A 27,246-nucleotide genomic window follows, 5' to 3' on the forward strand; every position below is an offset into this window, starting at 1 on the left:
AGAGGGCTAAGTCCATATGTAGAACACATATGGTTTCACAAAAGTGAGAAAAACTCAATCAGGAAGTAGAATCAAGCCAATAGTGCTAGAAGTGGTCGAAACAAGAATGCAAATTTCTTGCTCGGTATTGGAAGAACGCGGAGCCAGACAACAGAGTCTATCGCTAGGATATAAGCCCTGTCGCCAGGCGACAGAACCATATCTTCGACAACATGCTCTGTTTTCTAGACGCTGGTTCCTACATGCCTCAGCAGCTTTCTGTGTTCTTAGAATTTTCTAGTTTTCGTAGTATTATTTTGATTCTGGTTGTGAAAGATATTTCACAAATTTCCTATGTGTAAAAATCCTATGTTTTTGGCTCATTAAGGATGGTCTTTCCAATGAGAACCTTTTTTTTGCATATGACAATAATGTTAATCAAAATTACGCACATGAAATACTTAAAACTTTTCGAGTCTCATTTACTCATTCTAAATAATTGCCAAAATAAATTTTAGGAATTGAAATTGAAATCCTCCCTACAAGAGTCGCCAAAAACTGTAGGGAATATTTCAAGCATTACCCCAAACTTGAACCCCACTGTGATCATACACTTAAGCATGGTGGTGTCCAAAGGGAAGGAAGCTAGAGCAAAAGAGTCGCTAACAAGTTTTAGGAACTTGTAAACCGTTCACAAGGTGAAGGTTTCACCCCTTAACGATCCAGGAGATCGTTTACTCCAATAGGTCTGGAACCAAGACTGGAAGTTCGAGGATCAAGGTACAAATCCAATCTAAAAGAGAAATAATATGCCCTGATAATAGGTCTATACTTTATTCTTCTCGAATTCATGTGCGCTTTCTAACTAACATGCAATCAATAGGTTTACCCTAAAGTTGTTTATATATGTTGGTTGAATATTAATGCAAATATAAAACTATTATGGGCGATCACTTGAATTATAATCAAATTAACCCTAAACAAGATTATTAATTATCTTATTAAGCGTGATTACAAGTACAAATTCCCTTTAAACGTGCATAAAAGGAGTGATTAAGCAATAACAATAAATATAAATCATGCAACATAATAATCATCATAATAATAATTATAATAATTATAATAATAATTAAAATAATCACGTTCATGTTAACAATAAAGCATAATAATAGCAAGATCCTAGGCATGATACTAAAAAGATTAATATCAAACCCTAGCATGTAACTAAACAATAAAGATAAGAGCTTTAACCCTACATGCTATTAAGAAAGAAAATCGAAGGCATCATAGAAATCATACTTGATATTAGGAATTTTTAGTTGTTACCCTAAACATGACACTAGGAAGCAATAAACATCCTAACATGTACTAGGAATCAAAATAACAATCTAAACATGATTTCTATATCATAATATAAAAAAAGCAATTAAAGTAATTAATTGGATATGTCGTAACTCTTTCTAATAAACAAATACACACATTAGTAACTTCAAGAAAATTATAAAAATTACAGAATTAAATTAAATAATTGAAAGAAAGAATTTAAGAAAGTTTAGACTAGATTTGGGACCAAACCCTCAGAAATATCAAACCTTTCACGTCTAGGGTTGTAGACACCCAAATGTGTCTCCCCAAAACCAAACCCAGTGATGAATACCTTTCACGTCATTTGATTATCGAACAAAGCAAAAGTGTGAAAAGTCTAGTGATGAGGATGTTGTTATTAAAATATCTTTTCTTTCTGTTTTTGAAAATATTTCTTTTCTTACCTTATTTTTGAAAAACATGCATTTCAGTATAGTTTGGTCCATGATAAGGGTCCAATAATGGTATATGGTTGGATAGGGCTTGAAAAGACCTTTCAACTATATATTATAAGCCCAATTCTGATGAATAAAGAGGAAGTTATGGCCAAAATACTAAACTGAGCCCGATTTGGTTTTTATATGCAGCCCAATGATCTAGAGGAGGGCCTATTATTAATTATCATTCCTAAAGCTATTAGGAATGATTATAGTCTTCTAGAATACTGTAGAAGGTTCTTTTAAATCCTAATGGAGTAAGGATTGATAATTATGTTTTAAAGAGTTTATAATTGAATAAAACTACTCCTTTTTAGAATCCTTGTTTTGTACGAAGTGGAATATATTCAGATTTTATTTTTGTTCCTCATAATCTTTATCCAAATATTATATGGTTGGATATATCTTGAAATTATCTTTCCAATTATGTATTATAATATTAAATCTGAGTTATAACGAAAAAGATATGAATAAGACATGAAACTCTATCCAAAACTAACACCCTTCCACTATTTTGGTTATATCTTTTTATATACAAAAGATTTTTAATCTGATTCAAATATGGTTCGAAAGTAGAGTTCAGGATACTTTCAACAACATATTATATGACTTATTTGGACTTATAGATCATAAGATATGGTAAAAACAAAATCCGAAAAAACTGTTTTCCAACGCCTGGCGCCACGCTTAGCGTCTGGCACTAGAGTCCAGCGTTTGGCGCCACACACGTGTTTGACGCTGCGATCGTGTTTTATTCTTTTTGAAACTCTGATTTGTTTTTTTATCCATCCGGTTGATTTTCTCTATAAATAGGCTCCTAAACCTCCGTTTTCAATTATTAATTTCTTCTCATCAATTCTCTCTCTCTCTCTCTCTCTCTCTCTCTCTCTCTCTCTCTTCTAAAACAGGCCTTTTGCATACAAAATTCCGCATTCATAAGACCAAGAAATACCTAGCCAAATTCGATGTTGCCTTCGCCCTAGACATGAAAGGTTATAATTTATGAGGGTTTGGTCCCAAATGTAGTCTAAACTTTCTTTAATCTCTCTTTAAATTATTTAATTGAATTGTTTTGATTTTTATTTTCCTTGAAGTTACTAACGTGTGTATTTTTTTTATTAGAAAGAGATACGGGGCATCCAAGTAAGTGCTTTAATTGATTTATTGATATTATGATATAGAAATCATGCTTAGGTTGTTATTATGATTCCTAGTGTCATGATAGGATGCTTGATGTTTTTAATGACAACAATGACTCCTAGTATCATGTTTAGGGTAAAAACTATAATTTCTAATATCAAATATGACAATTGTGTTTCCTGCAAAGCTTCCTGTTTTCTTTCTAATATTCATGTTAGTATCATGTAAGGCTAGAGCTTTGATTTTTATTGCTTAGTGACATGCTAGGGTTTGTTATTAATCTTGTTACTATGATGCCTAGGATCTTGCTATTATTAGTCTTTAACATGATTATGATTATGATTATTTTTGTTTATGATTATGTTGCTTGATGAGATTTATTGTTATTGCTTGATCACACCTTTTATGCTTGTTTAAAGGGAATTTGTACTTGTAATCACGCTTATATAAGATAATTAATAATTTTTTATAGGGTTAATTTGATTAGAATTCAAGTGATCGCCAATAATAGTTTTATTTGTGCATTAATATTCAACCAACATAGATTAAACAGGTTTAGGGTTAATCCTATTGATTGCATGTTGGTTAGAAAGCGCACATGAATACGATCAGAATAAAGTAGATGCCTATCATTAGGGCAGGTTAAATCTCTTTTAGGTTGGATTTGTACCTTCATCCCCGAACTACCATTCTTGGTTCCAGACCTATTGGAGTTGACAATCTCCTTGATCGTTAAGGGGTGTAACCTTCACCTGAACGGTTTACAAGTTCCTAAAACTTGCTGGCAACTCTTTTGCTTTATCTTCTTTCCCTTTGGATGCCACCATGCTTAAGTGTATGATTACAGTGGGGTTTATGCTAAGGATAATGCTTGAAATATTCCCTACAGTTTTTGGCGACTCTACTGGGGAGAATTTATATTTTAATTCCTAAAATTTATTTTGGCAATGATTTAGAATGCGTGGATGAAACTCGAAAAGTTCTAAGTATTTCATGTGCGTAATTTTGATTAACATTATTTTCATATGCATAAAAAAGATCTTATTGGAAAGATTATCCGTAATGAGTTAAAACATAGGATTTTTACACGTAGGAAATTTGAGGAATATCTTTCACAACTAGATTTGAAATAATGCTGCACGAAACTGGAAAATTTTATCGAGCATAGAAAGCTGCTGAGGCATGTAGGAACTAACGTTAGAAAATAGAGTCTAGCGCCTATGATTTAGCTTTGGCGCCAGGCGACATCTTCTGTCGCCAGGCGCAAAAGCTAAATGTTGGCGCCGACCTCTCTCATTGCTGGCGCCAAGTTCTTCCAATACCGAGCCAGAAATATACGTTCTAATTTCGACCAGTTTTTAGCACTGTTTGCTCGCTTCTACTTCCTGATTGAGTTTTTGTCATTATTCTGAAACCCATGTGTTCTACATATGGACATTACCCTCTAGGAATTCATGCTCCATCTACCTGATTGAACGCTCTGTGCAACAAAGGGTACATCCGAGAATGTTGAATTCCCAAACCATGGAAGCGAGTTCTTTCTTAACTCGCGGTTTCCCATCCACTTGCGCAAACCCTTCACAGTTAGGTTTCCGTGCTGTGCATCCGGACAATTAACCATGGACCCTCTTTGACTAACCCATATCCCGAACTTTAGAGAACTAGAGCCATGGTTAGGTTGCATCATATTGTGCCTACTTGACTAATTGTGCATTATTTGTTGTGCATACTCTATGTGATTTTTCACAACCGTTTGTTTAACTTGTGTTTACGCTAAATAAATTGATGAATGATTAAAAGGACTTTGCCTAATTAATTAATTAATTAATTAATTTGAGTAATTAAAGACTAATAAATTCATCAGAGTTGACTTAGTACGAGTTTAGGCATATCCTGTAGAGCAATAATACCGAAAGCAATTCCAGATCAACGTTCCAGCACTGGCGCCGAGATTTGGACTGCAGCACCACTCTAAGGAGTGTAGCGCCTGGTAACATCCCTGTCGTTTGGTGCTACATTACATAGTGCGGCGCCAGTCCTATCGTCTTGACGACAGTTCAGTATGTTGCTCGAGTTATCACTTTGTGTTTAATTGAACAGTTTACTAATCAATTCGATTAATTTTTATTAATAATAATAATACCTCGTTAAGTCCATAATTGAGTCTAGTCTCATATTCTAGCCACATGGTCATGACACGAGTCTTAACATGTCGCCTACACTCACTAGTCTTATGTCATCATGACCATGTCTTAAGTTCATGCATGAGTCGGTTCTCTCCGTCATTTAAGTTGGGGGTACAGTCTATTCCTAATTTCTTCATATCTCTCCACCTACATCAGCTTTCCATTTTCAACATGATCCCTTCATATCACAACCTTTCATTCTTTCTATCTTCTTCTATCTATGCATGTTGAATAGAGTTGAGTCAAATAATTAACAATGAATATCCCTAATTTCCCCTTTCCACGGTACTTGGTCAAGGAGAGAAGGGTGATTAATCAAGGACAACACCTTTGTTCATGTTTTACTTTTTAATAAACCGATTCGTTAAAAGAGGAAAGCTAAGAAGATAATGGAAACTCAATAAGAAGTCAACGAACTTAGGAATCAATTAACTACCGTTACTAAAGAATTGAAGGTTTTAACCCTCAAAATCGATGACCCTGTGAAGCAACAACAGATGGACCTCATGCAAGAGAGCTTAAGCAAGCTATCTTGTGACTTCAAATTTCAAGGCATTAGTTCACAAGGGGTCTCGGTGGACAAGGAGTTTCTTCCGCAGAAGTTCAATGCCAAAGACATCCGGAAATTCAAGGCAATTGACAACCCTTATTTTCATCTAAGAGCTTTTGAAACAATAATGAGTATTAAGGGTATTGATAAGAAAGTGTTTCCCTTTATATTTTCTGTATATCTTGAAACCGTTTGCCAACAATGGTTCTTCTCCCTTGACAAAGAGAGAACCTCTACTTGGGAGTCAATAGTGAACGCTTTCATTGATAGGTACAAGTGCGAGATTCAAGTTGATACCGATTATAGACAACTTGAGATGCTAAGACAAAAGAGAATGAAGGCTTTACTTCTTTCTTTAATAAGTGGAGGGAAAATTCCTCTAAGATGATTAAGGTGCCCTCCGAAAAAGAATCTGTGAGGATGTTTATCAAGAATTTCCAAGAGAAGTATTCAAAGCATTTAAAATATCAACATAATTTGAATACTTTCAAAGCCGTTTATGACATCGGAATTGAAATCGAAGATGACCTCTCAAAGCAAAAAGCTACTAACAATAGTAACCACGATGGCTGGAAAGGAAAGAAGAACAACTATCCTTCTTCTTCCGAAAACGCCAACTCTAGTAATAATGTTAGTACCTTTGACCATAACGGTGTCTTAGCCATGGACAATCAAGGATATAAAAAGAAACCCAAGAGAGAACGCACACCCATTGGAATGACCTATGATGATGCTTTTGATCATCTCTATGATCGTGGATTAATCAAACCTATTGGCCCTACCGAGGATCCTACGCCAGAAAATCGATCTTCGAGATGGAATCCCATCTCTTATTGCAAGTACCATCGAGGAATCGGTCATACCACTAATCAATGCTACAGGTTTAAAAATTTCATTCAAGATCTCATATAAGCAAACAAGATCCCATTGCCTCTAGCTAGCGAGAAGACTGGATGATGTCGAAGCAAACAACACAAGACAAGAGGCAAGCTTCAACGACAAGATTTCATGACCTCTTTTTCTATTTCTTTATCATTTTTTCCTTTCCCCAATAAGTCTAGCATAGGCACCTTTCTTTTCCCTTAGATTAATTTTATAGATTCTTTCTTTTTCCCTTTTAATAAAATGAGCATTTATTTCCTTGCATATGATAATTTCATTACATTTCACAAAAAAAAAAAAAAAAAAAAAAAAAAATCCATGTCAAACTAAGCACAAGGATAAAATAAAATCCATGTCAAACTAAGCACAAGGTATACCAATGATTTGAGGCACCCCTTGTAGCCACATCATATTGCCTTTCACCTTTCAAATTTACAATCCTTTCTTCATAAACCACTTTGATCCTCGTCTAACGATAAACCCTCTATTTTAAAAACTACATCTACCTAACTTTTGGATGGGATTGTGTGCAAATATGCAATTTTCAATTTCATAAAAAGCTTGAGTGACTTCAAAAGATTAAAATAGCAAAAAATAATCAAAAAATAAATAAAGTGTACAAAAGGTAAAGTGTTCCAATGTCTTTGATATGAACACGTCTTAGATTGCGTCTGTTATCGAGTGCTCGGTACCGTGCCTGAGAAACATGAATTCCAAGTGAGTGATAGACCGCATGATCGGGTTTTCCCACACTTATAAGGATAAAATAAATGCTAAAGTAAAAAAGAGCTAAAAAGAGTAGAAAGCCTCAAGCATAAAAATATGAAGATTCAAAAGCAAGGTTGCACACCTTGGGGGCTTATCTAGGGTCTTGAGCCTTTTATCTCCTTCTTCTATAACCTTTAGCTTAACCACATTACAACCCTTCAAAAGACCTTGTGCGTGGTTCGGCTAGAGCTACGTTCGGCCTGATTCCTAACAGATACGTAGGCAACCTCACATCGAGGTGCAACCGTAATAAAAATGCATTCACATTCACATTCACACATCATGATCATATCAGGGGATCTCCAATGCTCATCCCTATCTACTTAGAGCTCGACTTCGGGGCTTGATCCTTACATCATTAGCTCACCTAACCTAAGAGTCACCACCATTTGACTCTTTGAAAAAAAATAATATCTTTCCACACACTTAGCCCTTGCGGCCTAACTTTAGAATCACTATCACACACATCACATATACATGACCAAATATAATTCCCTTAGGAACCCTTTGTTATTAAATCTTAACACGCCGTTGAAGCATGCCTTGTCATATTAACATTAATCATCATTGTGTCACAAAGTATGAAGTGCTTAGCCTCCACGCTTAAGTTACCTAAATACTTTCATTATCGAGTCAACTAGGATAGTCTAAGATGTTACAATCCTTGTACTGTGAGAGACAACGTTAACGGATTAAACTCATTGAACATGCATCTTCAAAAACCTCCACTTTGATTCTTTTTGTGTCTTTCTTTTTAAGGAGAAAGTCGGTATCCTCGACAAAAATGACGGAAATTTTTTGCTTTTTTGCATTTTCGAGTCGCACGGTCACAATACAATGCACACACGGGTCGTGAGTCACACGTGTCATTTCACTTCGAGTCGAGTCAACCTCAAGTCAATCACAGCGAGTCAAGTTTATACCTTTAGTTGTGTCAAGTCAATGAGTTAAACGACATTAAACCTTAGGTCAACCCTAAAATAATTAAAGAGATTAGCAAAGTCCTATAGTCAAAGATAAATACAGGTGCATCCCAGCGGTAACAAGAGCAGAATAGGGAAGACCCGACTCAAGCATCCAGAGTCTGGCAACAGATTTCAGCGCCTGGCGCTAGATCCCAATGTCTGGCGACAGAGCCAAGTCTTGGCGCCAAAGATATTCCAGCAGCGACAGAGCTCTAAGCCTCTCAGAATGGTTATTTCGACCTCATACAGCAATTCCGGGTTCCTTGGTACGCCAGTTAGCCCCTATAAGCAAATTGACACGATTAGTAGTCGGCTCAATTACAATCGCAGTAAGTGATTGACCTGACGACAATCGTCTCACTTAGCTTAAGCACCTAAGCATTGGCTCATTACAAGCACTAACACATTGGTTCAAAGCAAGCACTTAAATGACAATATTTCCAAGTATGGATAGTCGCGCATTCTTCTTAAACGACAATATTTCCAAATATGGATTGTCGCGCATTCTTCTTAAATGACAATATTTCCAAATATGGATTGTCGCGCATCTTCTTCAACGACAATTTTTCCAAGATTGAATTGTCATCATTGGTAAAGTTTCCAAGCGTGAATTGTCGTGCTCTTTCTCTGTTTGGCAATTTTTTCAATTTTGGATTGTCATCTCTGGCACGTTTTCCGAGATTGGATTGTCATACACCCAGTTCCCTATGGAAAAGTTTCCCCAAAGGATTGTTGTAGGTCTCTATTCATCATAAATATCGGCAAAGGTTCCTCAACGTTGATTGTCATTCATTTCAGTAAGTGGCAAATTTTCCCGAAGTGGATTGTCGGTCGACTCTTTTTTACAAATGTTCCCAGACGCAGATTGTCAATAGCTGCAATATTTTCCCAAAACGATTGTCACATAGCATTGGCAAATTTCCAAGGTGGATTGCTTTCAAGAGTTATATTGAAAGATGTGGATTGTGAATCGTCGCAAAATTCTTATGACAGATTGTTACGAAGCATTGGCAACTTTTCCCAAAAATGGATTTTGGCAAATCTTCCAAGTTACGGATTGTCGCTTCATCGTGGCAACATTTCCAAGGGTGGATTGTTATGAAGCATTGACAACTTTCCCTAAATCGGATTTTTATACATCATACAAGAGTTGTGTTGGCAACTATTCCCAAAAAAAGAGGATTGTCATCACAACAAAATCACCGACATACTGGCTCATCAACAGCAAAATTCAAGCAGAATTAAGGATCAACAAGCAGTGGTCTTTTCGAGGACTTTCACGGCGGAAATTGGAGGTAGTTATAGGCGTAGTAGACTTCAGGCGACATTCTCTAGCTTGCAGAAGATTGTCAAAACAAAACAGCAAGATGACGTTCCCTAGCGTGTGGAAGGTTGTCACAACGACCACTAGTACATAATTAACCTTAAGTAACACCCTAAAAGTGTTACACAAAGTGGTAAAAGTGTTATTATAGACAATAGGTAACACTTTATTGGGTGATACATCCGCCCATGTTACCAAAGGTCTTATGTAACACTTTGGGTAACATTAGGTAACACTTTTAAAAGTGTTATTATAAACCCTTCTTTGTATCACTTTTAACATTACTAGTATCATTTCTAAAGGGTTACTATTTATTTTTTTATGTAACACTTACTTATCTTTAGTAACATTTTTCAATCATATAGTATCACTTTATCCGACATTATGTATCACTTTTTCGAACTAATGTAACACTTTGTTGATTATTAGGTAACATTTTTCAATCATGTTTTGACATATAGTAGCACTTTATTCGACATTATGTATCACTTTTTACAAAGTATTGTAACATTTTATAGATTAATAGGTAACATTTATTATTATTATTATTATTATTATTATTATTATTATTATTATTATTATTATATTATTATTATTATTATTATTATTTTTATTTATTATTATTATTATTATTTATTAATTTTTTAAAAATATAAGATAACATAAATTATATGTACAACAACTATATGAATACATAATCAACACATAATAGAAAATAATTTGGATTGAAATAACTTCATATTTCTAAAAAAAAAAATCCATAAACACCAATTTAAATGTTTGGCAAAACAATATAATAACCCAAACACAAAGAATATTAAGTTCGATCTCTAGCTTGAAAAAAGTAAGGAAAAACAAAAAACTTCCAAATTTCAAAAAAACAACGATAACAATAAAAAAAATTAATAATAACAGCGTATAGCAGTAGCTACACAGCTAGCTAGCAGAACGGCAAATGTCATCAGCAGTCTTTAGCAGCAACTAGCAGTAGACAGTAGTGGAAGCTTTCAGCAATAGCAGACATGAATTGGCAGTAACCAGTAGTAGTAGACATGAGTTGGCAACCGAATGAGCAAGATTCAGCAGCAAAACAACAGCAAAACAGCTGAAAACAGCGATAGAGATAGCAGTAGCAGCAAAACAGCAGCGAAATAGCTCGAAACAGCAGCAAAACAGCTCGAAATAGCAGCCAAACAACGCAAAACAGCTCAAAACTGCTGAAAACAGCAACAGAGACAGCAACAGCAGCAAAACAGCAGCAAAACACTCCAAACAACAGCAAAACAGCTCGAAACAGCAGCAAAACAGCTGAAAGCAGCAGCAAAACAGCAACAGAGACAACAGTAGCAGCAAAACAACATTAAAATAGCTCGAAACAGCAGCAAAACAGATCAAAACAGCAGCAAAAGAGCGGTAGCAGTAGCAAAAAAGCAGTAAAAGATAGTTCTTGTTGATCATGAATTGCTATCCCAATTCTTCATCTTCATCCGTTTGATCCTATGTGTGAAAGCATCATGTATCAAAAAACTAGAACAAAAATTAAATAATTCAATAATAAGAGTTTGTGCTATTTAAAAGATTATACATTAACTTACCTCATTTCCTTGTTGCTCATTAGAGTGTACAATGGGAATATGATTTGTAAGTTCTGGATTGGATGACACATTTTCAAGTGATCGAGTCAAAGTATCCAACACTTCAGGATCACTTTGCTTGAGCATCTTCATTAATTCTGCTACAGTTTCTTTCACAATTTGGTCTTTATAGGGCTTTAAGAACTCATCGGGAATTATTGGATTGTTGCTCTTTCCCCTTAGTGAACATATCCCTTGTTGCTTTTTTCTATGGCCAAAGTTATTTGGTTTATTCATTACTTCATAGTATGCAACATCTCCATCAATTTCACTTTGAATTTGTACCTCCTCCATCTTGTCCTATAATGGGAATATAACAATCAAACAACTAATTTGAGACAAAAAATCATATTAAAAAAAACTATGCAAACAACAGGACTTACAATGTTACTTTGGGTGGGCTCATAAGATGTTTTGTATTTCTTATCTTCTTTCCTTTTACGACTTTCTTTGTACATGAGTGCCAAGGATGGTGGTTTTTATTGTTGCTAGAATAAAAAAAAAATACATCCAAATAAGAATTGAATGAATATTGTTTACATGATCCTAATGAGAAAGATATAGAAGGAAAAATGGTATAAAAATATACCAATTTATGTTGTTTCCTCGCTAAAGTCATAGAACCCATGGTGTGCCTATCTTTTTTATCTATACTTATTTCCCTTTTCTTCTGGCTGTCTTCCTGCATGCATGCATAACACACGGTTCATAGTTTAACAAATTTCAATTTGAAAAAGAAATAAACAATTGTAATATAAATGGAAACAAACAACATAACTCTACCTGCACTGGTTCCAAATTCCAAAATTCTAGCAACTCTTTGAAATGTGCTTCTGGAATTGTATTAGGTGGATTTGCCAACCTATCACCATCATTGTCGTACGAAGTAAAGTATGTTTCCTTTACACTACATTTATATCTACGCCACAGCCTTCCCACGGATGTCAAAACACAATCTTTGCCTTTTTCCGAGATTATGTATTGCTTCTGTATTAAGTAAAATATTAAACAACAAATTAGGAAGCAATAAATTACGTCAGCCACTTGACATATAATAGCACATAAACTAATCAAATCACACCATTTAAAAAAAAAAGGTGCATACCTTCACGTAACTCCAAATTTGTTCCTTGTCTGGAACATAATGCCAACTAATCTTGTTCAACGGTGCTAGAGAAGAATTACGAGCTAAAGTCCCTAAGAATCTTGTAAATGTATTCACAGTCTTATCATCGGGACCAATAGGCTTTCCCATTTCATTAAGAAAAATAGGCTTACGCTCCTCTAATGTCCATTCATGAACATCTTTACACATAGTTGGTCCTCTAATTCGCTTAATTTTTGGAGGTGCTACATGAATATTAACTCGACAAAGTCATTAAAATCATATATTGCTCTTAACATATCTATCTTAAAATATTTAGAACGGAATGATAGTGATCATTACCTATTTGTTCACTTTCTTGCTCTTGATTCATTAGTGGTACATCTTGCATTATTCCTAGCTCCTCAGGGGTAAGAGTACTCAAATCCTCACTAAAAGCATCTTCTTCATCGTCATATTGTTCCAAAATGCGTTCATTTGAACCCATATGGTTCTCATAATCTTCCTGTAAGTCATGTCCAAATCTTTGTGGTTGTGAAAAATTTTGTGCTTGTGAACTCCCTAAATGCCAATCTGAACTAGCCATGTTAACAGGCTGTGAACTACTCATGTTAACAGGTCGTAGTTGTCGTCGTAGTAATAAATCACTTTGTTTTGCTCTCCTCTCTTTTTCACGTAACTGTGTTTGCATTTGCCTATAAGCACTGAGTGAACCAGGGGCAACCACTGTCTTACTCTGCCCTGTCTTAGTTTGGATACCATTCCCAATCCCAACCTCTTTCTCTTGCTGATTATGGATTCCTGATTTTTTCTGTGCAGTAGACTTACCCAATTGGATTTTTCTTTGTGTTGAATCTCTCCCTTGTAATCCTTGATCAGAGTGTTGTCTCTCGGTGTCTTGAAGATGCATCTTAATTTGATTAGCCATTGGTACTGAAGAGACACATGCCGTGTCCTTAGTGTTTGTGGTTATCTTCCCTCTTAATGCCACAACCTGAAATTAAGTATTCACGAGAATCATTAAACAAGTATTACATGATTTTTGAACAGTTATGATTCACAAAATTAAGTTGTCAAAAAAAAAAAAAAAATTTGCCACCTTCTTTGAACGAGATCTCAAGTTTACAGCATTTTTCCTTATCTCATTTTCATCCTCTTCACTTGAGTGGTTCAGTTCACCCTCTTCATCAGGTATATACTCGTCAGTATCTTTAGTCACCTTCTTCCTTTTTATCGTTTGTTTCGATCCCTTCATTGACTGTTTCATTTCATAAGCCATGGATGTAACCCCTAAATCCTTCATCCTGATTCTATTTTGTTCTATAGTTTTTTGTCTAAGTTTCTCATATTCTGCCATCTAAATCTTTCTTCCTAAAAAGAACACACAAGGCAGTGAGTTAGAAATTCCACCAGAACAAAAACTCAGCAGTCACGAAGACAACAACATGAGCTGAAATCTGCAGAAAAGAGTCAAGACAGTAGAAAAGGAGCTAGAAGTCACTACTCTGAACTCAGGAGATTGGGGTCTAAAACACAAATCTTACAGAGTATTTGATACACGGAAGCGCACACTAAAGCCAGCAATAACTCTAATAACAGCTTCAAGAACATAAAATCAGATACTGAGTTGCTCTTTCTGTGCTCAGTTTCTCAGGTGCTCGAATCTACTTAACAAAGGTAATAAGCTGTTAAACCCGTATCCTAATTAGTGAAAGTATCCTAATTACTTAACAAAGGTAATAAGCTTAGGTCCTGTTTTTAAAAGTGACTAGCTAACTGATTAGCACTCCATGCCAGACATATTGTGTACTTTGTATATGTTCACTGGAACGAACCAAGTTCAGCTACCAAATGAGCTATGTTACTCAGACTAGGCTAAAACAGTTGAACATGACCATGTTATGAAAATTATACTAGTACTTAAGTTACATACCCATATCCACGTGTCAAGTTTGGTGAAATGTAGATTTAGAGTAAAATACAAAGTATTAAAAGAGTGTAGGAAGTTAGGAACTGTATTTGTATTTAGGTTACCCTCAATAAGTTACAGAGAAATCACAAAAATTATGCTGCCAATCAAATGTACTTGGGACTTGGGAATTTTTATGTCTTAGGAATTCTGTTTTGGAAATGAACTCATGAAAACTATGACTTAATATAGGAACTACTCCGTAATTCTTTTATAGATGAAATGAGACCATTGTTTAATTGCACACTCTTTTTACATGGTTTTTTCCTTTGATGATATTATCAAAAGTAACTGAATTTCAATAACCTTCAATTGAACGACATTATAATCTGAATTTATTATGGAGTAAGTTCTTTTAAGGAACATGATTTATGTATGCCACCTCAAGTCATCTATGCTTCTGGCTAAATATGTTCATCTCTTAGAGGTATTACTAGCTAGCTTCCTTTGTGTTTTACAAGTTGGGGTTTAACTCCCTTTGTGCATGCTGTCAAAAAAAAAAAAAAAAAATAATATAGCTTCATGTCCTGCTCCCGTGCAGTTAAGCTTAAGCTTTACAAACTAATAGATATCATTATATGCCAATCTTCGGAATCTTCCTATGAAGTGAATTTCTATATTGTTATCTATGTTTGTGTGACCAATTTCTTGATGAACATTGCGGAAGATCAATGCTACGCTAAAGATATATCTTATATGCTCTGGCAGCATACTGGAGTGTACATCAGTGCAAGATCCATCACCAGAAAAGGAAATTTATCAGCTAATTGAAGTGAGGTTGAGCAGCATGATGATGTAGCTGAAATTGTTTATAATCGATATGATATTTTTAGAATGGTAGGATGGTCTGATGTTGATTTTCCATCTCGATTTCATTTTGAGAGAGGAAGGAAACAAGGGGGAGGAAGCTTTAAAAAGTACATAATTGATGAATATTCGGAATATAGGCTGTAGCACCCTCTAGTATGTTTAATGTGTGTTATTTTATAAACTTGTGTTTTGATCTCACATCATGGATACCATAACTCAAAAAAGAATTTAATAGCCTAAATCTTGCTAATAGTCTGAGGTAATCAAGCTGCTTGGAGAGATTAATAGCCTAAAGCTATTGTTATCGTTATCATCTTAATCAATTAATCGATCATTCAAGCTTTCCCCCAATTAAACATCAAGATGACAATTATAATTTATACTTAGATTGTTAAACTAGGCTTTCGACACACCATAAATCACCAATTTTGAGCATGAGTTTTATACTTAAATTGCTAAGCAAGAACTTATATGACCTGTCTAGTGTCCACTAATGTTAATAAGCATTACCTTGGTCTCTGAAATAATTTTGATTCTCTCACCAAAAATTGTGAGGAGATTTGCTAAGTTAAAAGAATATAAGGAGGGAAACATTGAAGCAGAAAATGTAGCTTTTGATAGATACATGCAGAATATCAGTTTACTAAAAGAGGTGTTCAATGTTAATTCCGAGAGGCCTGTTAGAATTAAGGTGTTCAGGAAGAGGATCACAAAAGTAGCTAAAAATTCAACCGAAACTGCACACACCACACCCAAAAAAAGGCAACACACCAGATCACAATTCCTCTACGATAAATTGTTGCACCAAGATATAAGCATATACAACTCAAATTTCAACACAAGTCAGATCACAATTTCATCAAAAAACTCTCAGTTATAATGACAGAATTAAATATACAACACAAGTCAAGAGATCAAATTACTCCCCACGCATGACTCATACAACAAACAGTTGCATCAGGTTCATTAAAATGTAAGGGACTAATCACAACTCTAATCATTCAATTCTCATGTTCATAATCAATTCACATGTTCTGAATCAGCTCTGAATTTCAGTTCTGAAATTCATCACTGAATTCAGTTCTGAATTTCAGTTCTGAATTCAGTTCTGGATTTCAGTTCTTAATTCAGCTCTGGATTTCAGTTCTGAATTCAGTTCTGAATTCAGCTCTAGATTTCAGTTCTGAATTCAGCTCTGGATTTCAGTTCTGAATTCAGTTCTGAATTCAGCTCTGGATTTCAGTTCTGAAATTCAACACTGAATTCAATTCTGAATTTCAGCACTGAATGCAATTCTGGATTTCAGGTCTGAATTCAGCACTGAATTTCAATTCTGAATTCAGTTCTGGATTCCAGTTCTGAATTCAGCTCTGGATTTCAGTTCTGAATTCAGCTCTGGATTTTAGTTCTGAATTCAGTGCTGGATTTCAGTATACTCAAAGGTACCAAAATTCCCAAGTATGATGGTGCAAGTTGGCTGCAGCAAAGTTTAATTAAGACACCAAGATCTGTCATTGCAAAATTAAGAATCATAATCAGAGCATACATACAATTTATGAAGCTCTTTGCTCAAAATGAATACACAATAGCACAGAAACATAACCTGAAAAAAGCAGTTGAGCACAGAAAAAGCATAGAAAGAGCATGCATATCACCTGAGCAGAGGAAAAGCACCTAAGCACAGAAAAAGCACCTAAAAGCACCTGAGCACCAGATTGCAGTAAAACTCTGATTAGCTAATAGTCTAAGTCATATATTGATCTTGCTAATACTCAGACTCAGACTGTTAGCAAGATTAATTTACCTCATACGCTAGCTTTATAAATCTTGCAAAAAGTGTGACGCAAATTAATCTTCCTAGAACTAAAGTCTGATCATTTATAATAATGCAGTGCAAAGATTAAAGTTCATTAAAATTATGTAAATAATATAAAGTACCTTAGTGAAGCCCACACAACTAACCTGCTGCCCGAGCACCAAGATACCACACAGCTCAAAACTGCCAAATGTAAATAATGTCACTATAGTATCAAACCTCAAATAAATTTAATAATTTATATAAAGGTTAGAGTAAATTCTGTAGCACAACACTAAATTTAACAACTTATAAATTTCATAAGAAAACAAGTTCAAACAGAAAAATAGAACACTTCAATAATAGTTTGTCAAATCTAAATAATAAGTTCAAACGAAGGATAATTATTATAAAAAAAATAATCTAAACATGTCACTTTGATGGTTCCATCCAATCCCAATCAGTTTCATCTTTATCGGAACTTTCTTCGTGATTATGATCCCCCCTTTCATGGTCAACGGGCACCTCAACTCTGTCATAAGGAGCTTCTCTGCACCAACTTTGGTGTTCATCTCCATCAGTAGCCAGAATTAAATCCTCTGCGGGTTCACGAACTTCATTCATATATGTGTGTTCAGATTGCCCCTCGGCATAAAAAAAGTCTCTTGGCAAATTTCTGTGCACATAATGCCAATCTTCTTCAAGGCCGTCTTGAGTGTAGAACACTTGATGCACTTGTGATGCCAAGACAAAAGGATCATCTTTAGAACACAATTTCTTAAAGTTAACGCGAGTGAGTCCATAATCATCTACTTCCACATGGAACCAATCACACTCGAACAACACAACATTAAATTCACTCCAATAATCGACCTCAATTATCGATTTTATAGCCCCATAATATGTGACATTACCAAGAACAGGATTGTGATCCTTGCTACTTGCAAAGCTTGGAGTCAAAGCGGTTAAAGAGACTCCGTTATTTTGATTTTTACACCTTTCATCATGATCTCTAGTGTAGAACTTATATCCATTACAAAAATATTCGGTGTACCTCCTTGCAATAGTAGAAGGACCTTTTGATAGCCACTTAATATGATCCGGGACATTATCCACCACAACCTTTTCTCTAAACCAAACCATGAATTCATTGCTATGCTCTTGCGCCTCTTTCCACCTTCTTTTTCGTTTGTCTCTAGACTTCTTCACAAACTCTTCATGTTCCCTTAATAGTATTAACCATATAAGTAAGGTAATAAAACAATATTAATGTAAACACAGTTGATAAGATATTAAAAAAATTACTCACTTGCTGTAATTCTCAACTTGGTCATCTTCACAATTAAACAACACATAACGATGTGCTAGAGCCATTGTGTCTGAAACAAGAGTGTATGCCTTCCCTTTCTTCTTCCCTTTCTTTTTCCTCCCAAGAGGATAACCTGCCTTAGGGAATAAAGGTGATTCTTCATCAATTTCATCAATTTTCTCTTGACTTTTGTTAAACCACTTAGATCGTTTCTTTACACTAGCATTCAAATACCTAGAGCAAAATATTAAGCACTCTTCAGCCAAATAACCTTCCGCTATAGAAGCCTCAGGGCGACATCGGTTTTTAACATATGATTTTAACTTTCCGAGGTACCTTTCTATAGGGTACATCCACCAATCACACACCGGTCCACCACGCTTGATTTCATCAACCAAATGAATTGGTAAGTGGATCATTATGTCAAAAAAAGAAGGTGGAAATATTCTTTCTAGTTCACAAAGAGTCTCGACAATTCCTGCTTGAAGGCGATCCAAATCTTTCGGATTGATGACTCTCTTGCATATTTCCCTAAAAAAAGCCACTCAATCTCATAAGAGGTAAAGCAACGTGCTTTGGTAAAGTTTTTCTAAGCAAGTGTTGCATTATTATATGAGCATCATGACTGTTGTACCCTGATATTTTACCCTCCTTGACTTGTACACACCTTGCAATATTTGATGCACAACCTTGAGGCAGCTTTGCCTTCTTCAAAAACACTACAAAATATGCTTTTCTCTTCCTTCGTCATTGAGAATGATGCTTTGGGCAGTAAAACATACCGCTCGTCATCTGTATCTATAGGATGTAGTTCTTCCCTTATACCCATTTCTTGCAGATCTAATCGAGCCTTATGATGATCTTTTGACTTTCCAGGTACGTCTAACAAAGTTGCAAGCATATTATCACATACATTTTTTTCGATGTGCATGACATCCAAATGATGACGATAACCACAATCTTTCCAATAAGGCAAAGTGTGGAACACAGAGGACTTTCTCCAAGGACAATCTACATATTTCTTCTTTGGTTGTAACTTTCCAAACTTGTTTTCCCAGTTTTCCAACAAGCTTAAAATTTGATCCCCTGTTAAAGGATCTGGAGATGTCCTCTCTTCCTTTTCCCCATTAAAAGACACCATATCATGCCGCCAAGGATGATTTTCATCTAACCATCGATGATGAGCCAAATAACAGGATTTGTTACTATTACTCAAGTGATGATGATCAGTCTCGTAGTGATAATAAGGGCATGCAAACTTCCCTTTGGTGCTCCAACCCGATAACATAGCATAACCTGGAAAGTCGCTAGTGGTTGATTGTAAAGCTGCATGCATCTTAAATGTTTGACGCTTCTCCGCATCATAGGTGTCTAACCCATAATCCCACAAATCTTTGAGTTCTTGAACCAATGGTTGAAGATAGACATCAATGTCATTTCCAGGAGAGGTGGGCCCGGGAATAAGGAGAGATAGCATTAAGAATTCTGGCTTCAAGCACAACCATGGTGGTAAGTTATAATTAATTAGAACAACAGGCCATGTACTATGTTGTGTGCTCATAGTTCGAAATGGATTGAATCCGTCACTTGCGAGGCCCAAACGAACATTACGTGTCTCATTAGCAAAATCTGGGTACTTTTGGTCAAATTCTTTCCATGCCTCACCATCAGCGGGATGCCGCAATAACTCATCTTTCTTTCTTTCTTCATCGTGCCACCTCATTAGCTCTGCTGTTTCTAAACACATGTACAACCTTTGAAGCCTTGGTTTAAGAGGGAAATGCCAAAGAACTTTTTCAGGGACTTGATGCACTTTCTTAGGTCGTTGACTGCTAATATCTTCTTGGGATTCAGTCTGTGTTTCTTTCCACCTTGGAGCATGACAAACATAGCAAGACATGGCAGCTTCATGCTCCTTCCAATATAGCATACAATCATTACAACATGCATCAATCTTGTCATAATGAAGACCCAGATCTTTTATCAATTTCTTTGCCTCATTAAAAGAGTTAGGCAAATTGGATGCATGCGGTAACACTTCTCGAAAAAGCTCCAAAAACTCTGAAATTGCTATATAGTTAACCCATGAGTACACTTCAAAAGGTAAAAACGAATAGTAAATGATAGCTTTGAAATTTTTTTGCACCCAGGATATAACTCTTGTTTACCATCTTCAACTAACTTATAAAACTTCTTAGCCTCATCATTCGGCTCATCTCCAACACCTTCATACCTTTCTGCCACATCTCTATGAACATCATATATCAGACGTTCAATATCATCATGCATGTCTTCAACATCCCTCTTAGTATTTGATGTTGATGACATGCCCTTTTCATAACAATGCCATCCTTCAGTGCCAGGCTCAATCCCGTTTGCAATCAAATGATTGAACACTGTCTCTCTACGATGCCAAAAGCGATGATAGCACGCCTTACAAGGGCAAGTAATTTGATCTCCAATTGCTCGTGAAGAGAACGCTTTATCTAAATAATCCTCTACACCTTTCTCATACTCATGACTAGATTGTAAGAAGTTGGTCCAACTACTCATTTCGTCTCCTTTATCAAAATTTAAACACAACGAATTTAAAGATTTAAAATATTGGCATATAATTTTAACATTTATAAAAGGAAACAGAATATCCATGGAAATAAACGCCCATAAATTCAACCTTGTATATATGATAACAATAAAAATCAAACAAGTAGGTCCAAATGTATGCTTAGATTAGAAGACTACTATACTTCATAGAAGAAAACAGCTTAATTAAGGAAACGTTATCCCTGTCTTTAGGTTACTATCATCTAAAAACTGCAAATCGCTTTTTTTTTTTTTTTTTTTTAACACAAGGCAGAGGTATACACTTCTGCTCATAGTTCTAGGTAGGCTTATACAATCTGGTAGATCTTCACCAAAGTTTCAGGGATGAATGGGTTTGGACTATGGAGTGAGAATGGAAGATGAAAAGTAGAGGAGATGGGTAGAGGATAAAGAGGTAAAAGGCAAGTTTCACATTGGGAAGGGGTAATAAAAAGAGGGGAATGGGAACTCCAAGAATTTAATAACGATATTCAATGGTAAAAACCACCCACCTAAGAGCGACAAAGGGAAAGAGCATTTTAAACCACCTTCCCCTTTATTGATATCCACAAAACACAATACCAGAAGAATATGCCAACTTTCTAAAGTATTGTTCTGCTTGAGGAGTAGTTATTTCTATCCTCATGGTGATAATTCTCTTTGAAATAGAAAAATAAAACACTTTAATAATAGTTCGTCAAATCCAAATAATGAGTTTCTCACCCATTATCACATTACCACATACTATGATTGCAATATACTCTAGTTCAATGCTTGCTCTTCTTCTTGCAATTATCAATCTGCTTAATTTTACAATGAAACCTCTACTTTTATCTCTAGTTTTCTTTATAAGATATGATTTCATTTTTTATTTTAATTGTTGGGTGCCTAGATTTCTTTTCATTCTAGTATATGGTGGTGGCAATTATGTTTGTGGATCATATACTATGTTAATTTAACTGATCAATTCAAAACATGCCATGTTTTTCCAGTTTAATTTCATCATGTCTCAACTTCTTTTTACTCCAGGTAGCACGCTAACATATATACCAAGTATATGAACCAAATTTTGAGATGTTTTCTCTGTTTTTAGAACATACTTTATCAAGTTATCAGACATAATACTCTGCCTTTCAGATTATTTTTTACACTTTCTTTATTCATTTCAATGTTGACAATAACAATATAATCTAGCTAATCAATAATCACCTTGGTGAAACAGGAAGATGTAGGGGTGATGGCTGATCTTATACTCAACAGTACAATAGCCATTAGACTAAAAAATATAACAGTGTTCATTTGGATCATTCGGTTTTTACTCTATACATAAATCAGCTAACAACAATTCTAAAACTTCTCACACAATGCAAACAAGGTTTAGAAATAGAAACTACAATGTTCTCTACGACATGCATGAACTAAAAAAAAAAAAAAGCCAATAGCACACAATTAAAATTCAAAATCACAAACCAAACTTGAAATACCCAAATCAAAAAATTCAATTAAAAAATAGAACCATATCAAACACAAAGCCAATTACCATTCACAATTCAATTGAAAAATAAACGCTTTCATTCATACATTATTGAAAATTAAAGGTTAAATAACCAAAAAATTTAGAAAACCATCCATCACAAATCATTAAGTACCTGAAATTAGAAGCACGAATACAATGAAACCCAATATCACGATGAAATTGCTCGAGATGACTTGATTTCAGATGAAATTGCGCGAGACGAACTGATTATCTAACGAAACTTCAGATGAAATTGCGCGTAATGAAATAATGGAGATGGAATTATAGATTTTTGCTTAAACCTAATTGATTATCTATCGTTGCTAGGGCGCTGTTGAACTAGGAATGAAGATGAATTTTTTTTTTGAGAGATTGCAATATTCTTTTCTTCTTGTTTTTTTTATTAATCTGGCTGTTTTGGCCCAAATTTTCTATTAAGTTTGGCGGCTGATTGGCTATTTTAATGAATTGGTATAAGTTTTGGGATTAACACTTGTATTATTTTTATTTAAATGTTTTATTTATTTTGTTTTCCAAAAAATAAGGTAACATCTATATTTGTGTTACCATCAAATGCTACCTATTTTAAAAGTGATACTTTAAAATGTTACCTATGCTAAAAGTGCTACATTAAGTGATACAATTTAATAAAGTGTTACCAAAGTGTTACTTATAAATCTAATATTTTGCATTTTAAGAAGTGTTACCAATCATGTGTTACATAAACTCAATTATGCACTAGTGGACAAATGCAGCAACAAATCGGTTACTTCGAGAGACGTGTGATGTACAGTGCAAGATACCTGTTTCTTAACTCTTTTATCTCTTTAGAAACGCTAGTTTGCAGGTATCGACGTTACAAGAATGATTTAGGATCGCAGAACGTTCTGAATCATTCTCCGTCCTTATCGGTACTTTGACTTTTGTTTTCGAAACTTGCGTTTCTCCAAACTTAGTAAAAGTTGGGGCTTTTGTAGACACCCAAATGTGTCTCCCAAAAACAAAACCCAGTGATGAATACCTTTCAAGTCATTATATTTGATTATCAAACAAAGCGAAAGTGTAAAAAGTCAAGTGATGAGGATGTTTTTATTAAAATATCTTTTGTTTCTGTCTTTGAAAATATTTCTTTTCTTACCTTATTTTTGAAAAACGTGCATTTCAGTTTTGTTTGGTCCATGATAAGGGTCCAATAATGGTATATGGTTGTATAGGGCTTGAAAAGACCTTTTCAACGATATATTATAAGCCCAATCCCGATGAATAATGAGGAAGTTATGGCCAAAATACTAAACTGGGCCCGATATGGTTTTTATATGCGGCCTAATGATCTAGAGGAGGGCCTATTATTAATTATCATACCTAAAGCTATTAGGATTGATTATAGTCTTCTAGAATACTCTATAAGGTTCTTTTAAATCCTAATGGAGTTAGGATTGATAATTACGTTTTAAAGAGTTTGAAATTGAATAAAACTACTCCCTTTTAGAATCCTTGTATTGTACGAAGTGGAATATATTCAGATTTTTTTGTGCCTCATAATATTTATCTAAATCTTATATGGTTGGATAGATCTTGAAATTATCTTTTAAATTATATATTATAATATTAAATCCGAGTTATAATGAAAAAGATATGAATGAGACATGAAACTATATCCAAAGCTGACACCCTTCCACTATTTCGGCCATATCTTTTTATATACAAAAGATTTTAATCTTATTCAAATTGGGTTGGAAATTAGACTTCAAGGTTTTTTCAACGACATATTATATGACTTATTTAAACTTCTGGATCAAAAGATATGTTAAAAACAAAATCCAAAAAAACTGTTTTCCAGCGCCTGGCGCCATGCCTAGCGTCTGGCGCTAGAGTCCAGCGTTTGGCGCCACGCGCATGTTTGACGCTGCGATTGTGTTTTATTCTTTTTGAAACTCTGATTTGATTTTTTATACATATGGATGACTTTCTCTATGAATAGCCTCCTAAACCGCCGTTTTCAATTATTAATTTATTCTCATCAATTCTCTAAAGCTCTCTCTCTCACTCTCTCTTTTCTAAAACTAGCCTTTCGCATACAAAATTCCGCATTCACAATACCAAGAAACACCTAGCCAAGTTCGAAGTTTCCTTCGCCCTAGACGTGAAAGGTTTTAATTTCTGAGGGTTTGGTCCCGAATCTAGTCTAAACTTTCTTTAATCTCTCTTTCAATTATTTAGTTTAATTGTTTTGATTATTATTTTCCTTGAAGTTACAAACGCGTGTATTTTGTTGTTAGAAAGAGATACGGGGAATCCAAGTAAGTTCTTTAACAGATTTATTGATATTATGATATAGAAATCATGCTTAGGTTGTTATTATGATTCCTAGTGTCATATTAGGATGCTTGATGTTTTGAATGACAACAATGATTCCTAGTATCATGTTTAGGGTAACAACTATAATTTCTAATATCAAATATGACAATTGTGTTTCTTGCGATGCTTCCTCCTTTCTTCCTAATATTCATGTTAGTATCATGTTAGGGCTAAAGCTTTGATCATTATTGCTTAGTGACATGCTACGGTTTATTATTAATCTTGTTAGTATCATGCCTAGGATCTTGCTATTATTATTCTTTAACATGATTATGATTATGATTATGATTATTATTGTTTATGATTATGTTGCTTGATGATATTTATTGTTATTGCTTGATAACACCTTTTATGCATGTTTAAAGGGAATTTGTACTTGTAATCACGCTTATATAAGATGATTAATAATCTTGTTTAGAGTTAATTTGATTGTAATTCAAGTGATCCCCAATAATAGTTTTATTTGATCTTTAATATTCAACCAACATATATTAAACAGGTTTAGGGTTAATCCTATTGATTGCATGTTGGTCAGAAAGCGCACATGAATACGATCAGAATAAAGTAGAGGCCTATCATTAGGGCAGGTTCAATCTCTTTTAGGTTGGATTTGTACCTTCATCCCCTAACTACCACTCATGGGTCAAGACCTATTGGAGTTGACGATTCCCTGGATCGCTAAGGGGTGTAACCTTCACCTCGTGAACGGTTTACAAGTTCCTAAAACTTGTTGGCGACTCCTTTGCTCTATCTTCTTTCCCTTTGGACGCCACCATGCTTAAGTGTATGATCACAATGGAGTTCAAGCTAGGGATGATGCTTGAAATATTCCCTACAAGGGAGAAGACAACTTCGAATTGGGCTAGGTGTGTCTAGATCTTGTGAATGCGGAATTTTGTTTGAGAAAAGTGAATGGAATGGTATCCTTCGAACAAGTGTATTATTCTGATAGTGGGTTTAGAATTATTAGAAAGATAATATATTCAGTATGCTCAAGTGATCGGAATGCCTAGGTGGAGGCCGTTTCTGATCAGTAATATTAATGCATAATTAATATTACAGCTTAATCTTGACTAACCCCTAAGGGTCACACCCTTAGCAGTAAACTAACCGACTCGATAAATTAATTCGGAAGAAATTAATTTGTCGCCCGAGTATTAAATATTTAGACGTTGAAAATTCGAGCTTAGAGCGTCAAAACCGAGCGTCGAAAGTCGAGTAAAAAATAGTAAAAGACTAGACTGAAAATTAGTAATAAATCAATAATTACCAAAACACCCCTAGCATCGAAACCCAGAGTGCTAGGGGTTAGGCAAGCTAGCAGCCCGCACCATGTGCGAGGCTTGCTAGCAAGCTACGACAAGCAGCCCGCACATAATGCGTGGCTTGCTAACACGCTGCAGCTAGCAGCCCGCACATGTGCGAGGCTTGCTAGCAGCAGCCTTCGGCAGCAGCAACCCGCATAAGTGTGCGTGGGCGTGCTGGCCGAAGAGGCTGGCAGGAAGCAGCCCGCATGTGCGGGGCTGCGCTAGGCCGGGTATCTAGGGTCGTGGTCTATGGGAGTGCATGTGAGGGACAAGTGGCACAAGGAGAGGAAGAAGTGGGGAGAAAGTATGGTCCCCACCTCTCCAAGTGGTCCTCACTTCCCTTTACATACAATGATGACACTTCTTGATTTATTACTTGCTTGCTTATTTAATTTATTTTAACTTTAAAATAAATTGAGGAATTTCATGATCCCACATTGATGGGATAGAAATTCCCACTCTCCCTCTTGCCTATAAATACCCATCTTGGGTTTATGAAAAGAGTGCTTGAGTAGGAGTTCAATAGAGCATTGCATTATCAAAAACTCTTAAACTCATATAATACTCGAGTTTTGGTCGGACCTAGCTAACCTTGAGGTAGCGGACCTAAAAGTCGCTAGTAGTATTTGCGGGTGGATTTCCGCAGGAGGCTCGCGTATTTTCGGAGCTCGAGCTTTCAAGTAAAAGCCCGTCTTTGAGGCGAAGCACGCTTCAAACGTAAATTCCAATTTTACCCTTTTGTGATTACTTCTTATGCATAATGGTTTTATTAATTGCGAGTGGTTCCTTGGGTCGCGGTTGTTTTTGCGGTGAGTCGGACTCACCAAACCCCTACAGCGGTATCGGAGCCCAGCTCGTTTATTTTTATTATCATGTTTTTCAAGGTTATTTATGGTTTATTTTTCTGGTTTGAGTTTCTAATTAGATTGTAGCTCGTATTATCTATTTTAACCTCGTATTAGAGCTGACTTCAGCTTCCAAACCCAGATTTCAACCAAAAAATAGTGAATTTTGGGGTGGAAAAGGTGTTCTAGAAATGGTTTTTCTCCTTCTAGGACTCGGTTTTTAGCCAAAAAACAACAAGAAATACATTATTCGAGGGGTTTTCGTTTTTACGAAAAATTTTAAGTCTTTCTAACCTTGAAAATTAATTGCATATTCATGAGGTTATGTAATTAGTTTAATACATATTTTATATGCAATTTTAAACCTCTTTAAGCATGATTACTTGGTGGTATTTTGTGTTTGAAGGCTTGGTTTTATT

General features: G+C 35.2%; 1 protein-coding gene across 9 annotated transcripts; it reads right to left on the reverse strand.

The window, feature by feature from the left end:
* Positions 1-10,393: 10,393 nt before the first annotated feature.
* Positions 10,394-23,041, reverse strand: LOC110711314. 9 transcript variants are annotated; one of them, XM_021889691.1, is made up of 11 exons: positions 22,451-22,875; positions 17,053-17,113; positions 16,770-16,817; positions 13,435-13,706; positions 12,678-13,329; positions 12,336-12,580; positions 12,014-12,217; positions 11,820-11,912; positions 11,614-11,718; positions 11,192-11,524; positions 10,394-11,093 (listed from the first exon to the last, which is right to left on the reverse strand). In XM_021889691.1, exons 4-9 carry the CDS (start codon positions 13,690-13,692, stop codon positions 11,710-11,712), a joined length of 1,461 nt encoding a protein of 486 aa, XP_021745383.1. In that variant the 5' UTR covers positions 13,693-13,706; positions 16,770-16,817; positions 17,053-17,113; positions 22,451-22,875; the 3' UTR covers positions 10,394-11,093; positions 11,192-11,524; positions 11,614-11,709. The 9 variants fall into 9 exon arrangements, with proteins under 9 accessions (XP_021745383.1, XP_021745381.1, XP_021745380.1 ...); XM_021889689.1 differs by having other exon boundaries at positions 11,192-11,530; positions 17,077-17,113; positions 22,451-22,873; XM_021889688.1 differs by having other exon boundaries at positions 11,192-11,530; positions 16,770-16,807; positions 22,451-22,873.
* Between the last annotated feature and the right edge of the window lie 4,205 nt (positions 23,042-27,246).

This window comes from Chenopodium quinoa, unplaced genomic scaffold (assembly GCF_001683475.1).
Source record: "Chenopodium quinoa cultivar QQ74 unplaced genomic scaffold, ASM168347v1, whole genome shotgun sequence".
NCBI classification, from domain to species: Eukaryota; Viridiplantae; Streptophyta; class Magnoliopsida; order Caryophyllales; family Amaranthaceae; genus Chenopodium; species Chenopodium quinoa.

Excerpts from the sequence above, each read along its gene's own strand:
- LOC110711314 (XM_021889691.1), bottom strand. The coding sequence starts at position 13,692 with ATGGCAGAATATGAGAAACTTAGACAAAAAACTATAGAACAAAATAGA. Across the intron at positions 13,330-13,434 it reads TGAGATCTCGTTCAAAGAAG|GTTGTGGCATTAAGAGGGAA; the intron begins GTGGCAAATTTT and ends ACTTAATTTCAG. Across the intron at positions 12,218-12,335 it reads AAATTTGGAGTTACGTGAAG|AAGCAATACATAATCTCGGA; the intron begins GTATGCACCTTT and ends TACTTAATACAG.